We start from the raw sequence: 8,367 nt of genomic DNA on the forward strand, positions 1-8,367 counted from the left end.
CCCAGGCTGTCGCTCTGATGAACACTTAACCAACGACAGTATGATTAGACAATAACCCTCAGAGCAATACCTGTAAATATACCTTGAACAGATTATACAGGTCTCTAGTTCTTAACTACTCTGTTTTATCTCTATTTATCTAATTTCAATGAACATTCCTTTGTTGTCTGCATTGTTTACTGCCTGTTTATACTGCTTATTCTGCATTGTTTGCACTGTTTGTTGATGTTAATACTGCTATTTTGTTACATTACACAGCCTTATGCTGGTTTACTGTTTGCACATTGAGAGCCGATGTACCTGAGTCAAATTCCTTGTGTGTCCATCACACCTGACCAATAAACTGATTCTGATTCTTTACATGTAGGACTTATAACTGACTACTTCTACACTGTGGTATTGCTACTTCAACTTCAGAGTACCTCTTCCACAACTGACCACATGAATTCATTAACTACAGTCTAATTAACAACATGATGCCACGAAATTTGTTTCAACTACAAAAACGGAATAAGAGTGTCCATAAGAGTGGCGCCTGAAGGTTGCAGTGTCGCACACCACGGATGGTGTACTCTGAACAAATTTGACATTTTCTGCTGATGGTGGCGCCACACACGCTTCTCTTACACCTCCAGCCCCCAAAATGTAATTTAAGTGATCCAGGAGTTTACCATGCCTCAAATCCCTAAAGCCGGCAAAACACCTGATGCATTTGTTTTAATCCCAGACTGTATTGTGGCCCTACAGTACGTGTTATGACGGAACCAGGGAAGGCATCTGAAGATACTCAAACAGTATCCGCTGAGTCCACAGCTGGGCTCTCAGCAGCAGGTCACCTTGCTCCTGTCGGGCGTTGTGTCTGGGCTGCAGGCTGCCGTGGTGGTCAGTCTTTTGCTTCATATCATCACCCAATCAGAGCTGAGAGACACTCTGCTGGGCAGGACCCCTGACTGCCCCCTTATCAGGCCGAGCAGCCCCTCCACCAACCTGCGGCTCACCGCCCAGTCACACTTCACACGGCTCCACTAATAGAAAAAGAAAATTGCCGGGAGAATCCAGCACAGACTGGCACGAGTCTGAATCCTGTGATATAATGAAGCCTCTAACACTGGAACCAAGTTAATAAACACCGATGGAATTACTGACCAGCTCATCCTGACTGGAGATGCAAGGTCAGCATTCCTCAGCTGCTTGACACAACAGGCCAGATGTAGACACACACACACACACTCCTACTCAATCCAAATTTACAAGCTCCCCAGTAAAATAGAAGGTATTTAACATTTAGTCCACCTTCACCAGCTGCAGCATTACAGTGATGAACACAATAATACACTAGTGTGAGATGTTCCATTCTACAAAACGACTTCTTTTACTCTTGGTAAAGTATTTTATGCTAATACTTGTTTACTTTTGACCTGAAGTGGACGTCCAACATCAGAACCATCATCAAGAAGGCACAGCAGAGGATGTACTTCCTGCTCCAGCTCAAGAAGTTTGACCTGCCCCAGGAGCTGCTGATACAGTTCTACAGAGGAATCATCGAGTCTGTTCTCTGCACCTCCATCACTGTCTGGTTTGGCTCAGCAACCAAACAGGACAAGTACAGACTTCAGAGGACAGTGAGGACTGGAGAAAAGGTCATTGGTGTGAGCCTGTCCTCCATGGAGGACCTGTACACCTCATGGGTCAAAAGGAGGGTGGAGAGGATCACTGCAGACCCCTCACATCCTGGATACAATCTGTTTGAACTCCTCCCCTCTGGACGGGTTATAGGTCACTGTGCACTAAGACAACCAGTCACAGGGACGGTTTCTTCCCCCAGGCTGTCGCTCTGATGGACACTTAACCAACGACAGTATGATTAGACAATAACCCTCAGAGCAATACCTGTAAATATACCTTGAACAGATTATACAGGTCTCTAGTTCTTAACTACTCTGTTTTATCTCTATTTATCTAATTTCAATGAACATTCCTTTGTTGTCTGCATTGTTTACTGCCTGTTTATACTGCTTATTCTGCATTGTTTGCACTGTTTGTTGATGTTAATACTGCTATTTTGTTACATTACACAGCCTTATGCTGGTTTACTGTTTGCACATTGAGAGCCGATGTACCTGAGTCTAATTCCTCGTGTGTCCATCACACCTGGCCAATAAACTGATTCTTTTACATGTAGGACTTATAACTGAGTACTTCTACACTGTGGTATTGCTACTTCAACTTCAGAGTACCTCTTCCACAACTGACCACATGAATTCATTAACTACAGTCTAATTAACAACATGATGCCACGAAATTTGTTTCAACTACAAAAACGGAATAAGAGTGTCCATAAGAGTGGCGCCTGAAGGTTGCAGTGTCGCACACCACGGATGGTGTACTCTGAACAAATTTGACATTTTCTGCTGATGGTGGCGCCACACACGCTTCTCTTTCACCTCCAGCCCCCAAAATGTAATTTAAGTGATCCAGGAGTTTACCATGCCTCAAATCCCTAAAGCCGGCAAAACACCTGATGCATTTGTTTTAATCCCAGACTGTATTGTGGCCCTACAGTACGTGTTATGACGGAACCAGGGAAGGCATCTGAAGATACTCAAACAGTATCCGCTGAGTCCACAGCTGGGCTCTCAGCAGCAGGTCACCTTGCTCCTGTCGGGCGTTGTGTCTGGGCTGCAGGCTGCCGTGGTGGTCAGTCTTTTGCTTCATATCATCACCCAATCAGAGCTGAGAGACACTCTGCTGGGCAGGACCCCTGACTGCCCCCTTATCAGGCCGAGCAGCCCCTCCACCAACCTGCGGCTCACCGCCCAGTCACACTTCACACGGCTCCACTAATAGAAAAAGAAAATTGCTGGGAGAATCCAGCACAGACTGGCACGAGTCTGAATCCTGTGATATAATGAAGCCTCTAACACTGGAACCAAGTTAATAAACACCGATGGAATTACTGACCAGCTCATCCTGACTGGAGATGCAAGGTCAGCATTCCTCAGCTGCTTGACACAACAGGCCAGATGTAGACACACACACACACACACTAACAGTGGAAAGCATACCAAGACCTGAGGGTGAGTACGCTGCCATGAAAACTTTAAAGTGCTCCAATGAACAAAACTGTCCTTACACCATCAATTGGTGGATCTCATTCACCGACTGACCAGAGCCAGGGCTACCTGCAGAGAGGTACAGGGAGGGAGGGAGGGAGTGTGTGTGTGTGTGTGTGTGTATTTGAGCTTCTGTGACAGTAACATTAACCTACATTGCAGGAAATATTAGATAGTTAAGGTTTTCGAGCAGAGAAGAGCTGAAGGAACGAGCACCGTGTAATAAATCAGAGTAAGGTCAGCAGACTGCCCATGTGACGGCACAGCACCTGGATTAGCTGCTGTAAGCCTGTTAAAGTGGCTCAGACTGGGTGGGCCAGCACACAATGGCGCAGGGTGGCCAGTTTGTAACTGGGAGGTCACAGCTGTTCTGCTGGAGTGTCCTTGAGCATGAGTGTCACTGTGGAATCATTATGGATCCAGACACCAAGTGGAAAACAACTCGGCCACAAATATACTGATGTCTTTCAAGGGCGGACTCCAGGTCGGTTCACATGCACGTTGTCCCTGGGTATGAGACCTGGGGCGTTCACATTATAGCAGAGCAGTTAGGTTGTTATTCGCCCTGTGTAATTTTAAAAATGGCCCAGCTTTATGAAAGTAGCTAAGGTTTGTGCAAGTTAGACTTTTATTTGAGCTGCCAAGCGATGCAAGTTACATTTAAGCTAAACGAAACCTATGGGCTCATCACTATGCTACATGTTCTTTTCAACAACAGGTGTTGCAAGCAAACATCTTAACGAGCCTGATATCGTCTTAGTAACCAGTCGTTAATGCGATGGATGACGTCTTTTACCACCACTATCTTAGCACTTACTTGGCAAAATAAAATTGCAATGACACAAAAGGTTTGTGCCCTGCAAGTTGAGATAGGTGTAGTATTTATGCCCCTTAGCCTTCTGGCATAGGAAAGGGCAAACAAATACAAGCAATCAATGCTTTTTGTGGCTTTAATTGAGCAGATTAGAAACAGTGGACAGTATCAGTTGCTCAGACAAAGGTTCTACTGTGGAGCGTCCCAGTCCGCTGCCTGCTCACTTCCTCTCATTCTCCTGAGGCTCCATGTAGCCATCCGGGGGCACAAGCGGGCTGAAGCGCAGCAGTGGCAGGTCCACGGCCGGATAGTGCTCCTTCCTGTGAGTCCAGCTGCCTCTGGGGCCCCGGGTGGGCGGAGGAGGGGGAGGCAGGTGGGAGTCAGCAGGGCAGGAGTAGTCATGATCATGATGGTGGTCGTTGTTGTTGAGGTCAGGAGGAGAGATGCTGCTGCTGCTGCTGTGGCAGCGAAACAGGAAAGACCTGGTACATCACGCCGGCCACCACCAGCAGCATCAGGATGAGGGTGCTGAGCAGGAAGAAGAGCACGTAGACGCCTCTAGTCTCGGCCGAGAGGCCTGAGCTGCAGCCTGCAAGCAAACAGGAAGTCAGCAGCTGGTCACCTCTGGACTTAAAACTAAAACAGATCCAGTCAGACCATGGATACCTGCAGCTTTCAAGTCCACGCACACAGTTCCTCCAGATCCCAGGCGGGACTCATCCTGGAAGCCCGGTCTGCAGTGGCAAGAATACGAACCAAAGTGGTTCACACAGTCTGCATTAATGTCGCACAGCACCAGCTGGGTCCCACACTCATTTACATCTGAAACAAGTCAGGAGAGAGAGAGAGGGAGGGAGGGAGGTGGCTGAGAAGACTCTTTTTTTAGTGCATTTTCTAATAGGTCATGTTTAGTGAGACCATGTTAGCCTCCACTAAGGATGTTCTCTATTTGTCCACAGAGTCTCTCAAAGCTATTCAGCAGATTTTATTGAAATTGGGTGGAAAGTTTGTTGCACATCAACATCCATCCTTTGTCTACACCGCTTATTCCTGAATAGGGTCGCAGGGGATCTGAAGCCACTCCCAGTTGACACTGGGCGAGAGGCGGGGGCCCCTCTGGGGGTCCACTCTGGACATGTCGCCAGTCTATCACAGGGCTGACATGTAGACAAACCACCACACACACACACACACACACACACACTCCTACGCAGCATGTATGTGGACTGTGGGAGGAAGCTGGAGCACCCAGAGCAAACCCCGAACATGTAAACTGCATACAGCTCAAACCCAGAACCTTCTTGCTGTGAGGCGACAGCGTGCACGTTAAAAACAAAAGCAAACCGATTCACGGTGCACACAGCGTTACTCTGTGCAGCAGAGACTTTTTCCTTGGAGTGTTTTGACCCCGATTCATTGAACAGAGCCCACTTTGAAAAAGGTGGCGGGGGGCATGTAGCATCCACCCACTGTGATGTGATGATCCTCTGCTGTACCTGCAGTCGACATCGAGATGATGACCGCCGTCTCGTGGCTCTCCCTGAAGCTGACCCTCATGGCAATGAGTCCCTGCAGGGCCGAGTGCACGGCCCTGTGGCCCTGCAGACCTCCAGGGCTCTGTTTGATCTGCAGCCAGAGGATGTACAGCACTCCTGCATTCAACCTGCACACACAGCCAGCATGTGTCACTCATAGCTGAGCTCTCATGTCCACAGCTCCATCTCTGAGACAAAGGGGTGCACACTGTCTTCTAATGATACAGTTACACGATCCTGAAGAAGCTAGAAAAGAACCTTGAGTAAGATTGGTTATGTCAAGCTATTTTGATGAGAGTTCTGTTTTTTGCACTTTCAAACCGTTTAGCCTGGGTAATGCTTTAAAGAAAAAGACTAAATATGTTTTAATTGTTCTTTTCTCATCTTTTGTTAAAGGGACTGAGATGCAAGGAAAGGATGTGAGTGAAGGAAACAAGTAATAAAGATAATTCAAGTGAAAGTAAAATATTCAGGGAAAGAAAAAGGTGGGACAACAGTTGTACAGCCTTGGATTTGGTCTTCCTCCACTGTGCGCTCCCTGTATTTCATGGTTAAGCTGCCGTGTACCAACCTTTTGATTCTTTTCGAGGACATGGACAGTGGAGAGTGCAGAGCCTCCAGCTGCTTGCTGATCTGCAGAAACACCCGTGGTCTGATGAGTCATGCTGGCCTTCACACCCTTCCTAAAAGTCCACCCAAACAGTCTGCACATGCACCCGTAATGTCTTTACTTTGTTTTCATCCACATACCAAAGTCTTCACTGACAGCAGCAGCGACCTGGCCTGGTCGTCCCAGGACTCCAAGTCCTGAGGGAAAGTCACCTCCACAGCCACTTCAAACAGCTGATCTGTTAGAGGGCAGAAACGCCGACTGTGAGGGCAAAGCACGAGCTCAGCTCAGGCCGCTGTCGAGGAAATAACCTCCGCAGCATAAAACACAATACACAGGACAAATGAAGAGAAAATACCTTAAGATCAAAGCATTCAACTAATTTCTTATCTCTTACAGATTTGCATCTAGTTTTGACAGTTAAGCAAAATATGAATTGAATTGCTGATGTGATCAAAAGTAACACGGATGCTAAAAAAAAGTGTTTTAGTCCAGTACTCACCCCCAGGAAGATGTGGAACTGCTGAGTGATTCCTAACATTGGCTACAAGAGAGGAACACAAAGGGAGTCAACAACTTAAAGACAAACATGACCTGGATGTGAAAGGATACTGTCAGAGACCAATCAGGTCTGAGCAGCTGCAGGTCAGACAGAACCCCAGACAGCATCCAGTGCACGTCACTGCCCTGATCAGTCTAAAGTAGCACGAAAATTATTCCATTTTGATTGTTTCACAGTGGTGAGTTTCACAGCACTAACACGGTCACACCTCCACACAACCCTGCAGAAGGATTTTAGGTGCCTTCTTTGCTCCGCCCCTTGTGTAGCTAAGTCCCACCCTCAGTCAGACTCAGCTGAAACCAGATGCACACAGCAGCTAGATTACAGATGTGTTTTTAAAAAGGAACAAGGAACAGAGCCATAAGATCCGGCCCCATTCACAAAGCCACTATTCCCATCATCCATTGCAGCCACCGACAGAGACTGACCTCAGGGAACCAGAACTTCTGTTGAAAAGCTGGAAAACATCTCTCTGAGCACAGTGACAGCTACGTGTACTCACAGTTCCCTCTGTGGTCCGACAATGGCTCCACCATGTCGGGGCGAAGATGAATCTGCTCCTCTGGTTCCAGTCCTGCAGAGAAGGATGGATTCTGGTCTGAGGCCTCACTGACCTCAGTCCACTTCTCATCTTCTGCAGCTTGTTCTGGACCACCAGCAGGCGTCTCTTCTTCTCCCCAGCTCTGGGTGTTCATCTCCACCTCGGGAACAGCAGCTTCCTCTGGAAGGACTGAAGCCTCCTTCACATCCCTTCGTACCGCGGTCGGGGTGCGTTGGAGCTCGTGGTTCTGAGATGCAGGATAAACGGCTGGGACAGACCGGCTTTGGGGACTGTGATTGAAACCCCTTCCCAGCTGGGAGGTCTCTGAGGTGGACACTGGCACATCTGTGACATGGTTGTAGCTCTCTGAGGCCTGACGGTGGTTTTCACCCACCTGAGTGAAGACGTGAGATTTTAAAATCGTTATTAGCAGATGAAAACAAACTGCTGTTGAGGCCAAAATGACACAGTATGATGTGATTTATTACTGAACAAACAAGTCAGTGATGCAGAAACAAGGGCTGCAGCATTATATAGTGCAAGCACTAACCACTGCACAGTTACTGTCTGGTTTAATTCCTCAGATCACATCGGCCTCGTTTCTAACAAGCCCTAAATAAACACTCATCTCCAGCTGCTGCTTGCAACAAGGTGAAGAGAGCACAGAGAGCGAACCACAGCTGAGGTTGAACCAAAACATTGAGCTAGAAGCTGCTAAACAACCACAGGGTCGATGGTTCACAGCGGTTTCCCAACAACAACTCTGTCACTGTCAGCAACGTTTCTCATCCAGTCAAAACCAACCTGTGTTTTCAGATAAATACTGGTTCATGAGTGCAGCTTAAACACTTATCAGTCACATGGCTTGGATGCTAGAGCAGAGCTTTAGCACCTCTTTAGTTTAGAGTCTGGTTCAGACTCCAGTGTTTGCATCTGCCCACCTCAGTGTGCGAGTCCAGCACCTCCCAGGGCAGCTCAGGGATCTGAGCTGAAGGCTGGTCAAAGTAATCGTACATCAGATTAGAATCATCTGGCGAGGACTCCACCTGTTCACTGTTTATCTCTGGTCCAACCTCACTGAGGTCCATCAGTCCAGCAGATGGCTCTGACTGCCCATGTCCATCTAAAAGGCCTCCTGGTGGGTTGTAAACCACCAGTGGTCCAAACGCCTGGTAGTGGCCGTCGAAGCCCC

At 47.7% G+C, this 8,367-nt stretch overlaps 1 protein-coding gene across 1 annotated transcript; it reads right to left on the reverse strand.

Moving 5' to 3' along the window:
- Positions 1–4,147: 4,147 nt before the first annotated feature.
- Positions 4,148–8,352, reverse strand: LOC109952296 (uncharacterized). Its single transcript, XM_020587304.1, has 9 exons — positions 8,117–8,352; positions 7,137–7,569; positions 6,575–6,616; positions 6,213–6,310; positions 6,034–6,095; positions 5,424–5,590; positions 4,594–4,749; positions 4,417–4,516; positions 4,148–4,385 (listed from the first exon to the last, which is right to left on the reverse strand). Exons 1-9 carry the CDS (start codon positions 8,261–8,263, stop codon positions 4,148–4,150), a joined length of 1,443 nt encoding a protein of 480 aa, XP_020442960.1. The 5' UTR covers positions 8,264–8,352.
- Positions 8,353–8,367: the final 15 nt, after the last annotated feature.

This window comes from Monopterus albus, unplaced genomic scaffold (assembly GCF_001952655.1).
Source record: "Monopterus albus unplaced genomic scaffold, M_albus_1.0 scaffold451.1, whole genome shotgun sequence".
Taxonomy (NCBI): domain Eukaryota; kingdom Metazoa; phylum Chordata; class Actinopteri; order Synbranchiformes; family Synbranchidae; genus Monopterus; species Monopterus albus.

Coding starts and splice junctions, on each gene's coding strand:
- LOC109952296 (XM_020587304.1), bottom strand. CDS start 8,263: ATGGACCTCAGTGAGGTTGGACCAGAGATAAACAGTGAACAGGTGGAG. Junction 6,617..7,136: donor GTCGGACCACAGAGGGAACT/GTGAGTACACGT, acceptor CCTCTCTTGTAG/CCAATGTTAGGAATCACTCA. Junction 5,591..6,033: donor TCCTCGAAAAGAATCAAAAG/GTTGGTACACGG, acceptor CTGTGTGTGCAG/GTTGAATGCAGGAGTGCTGT.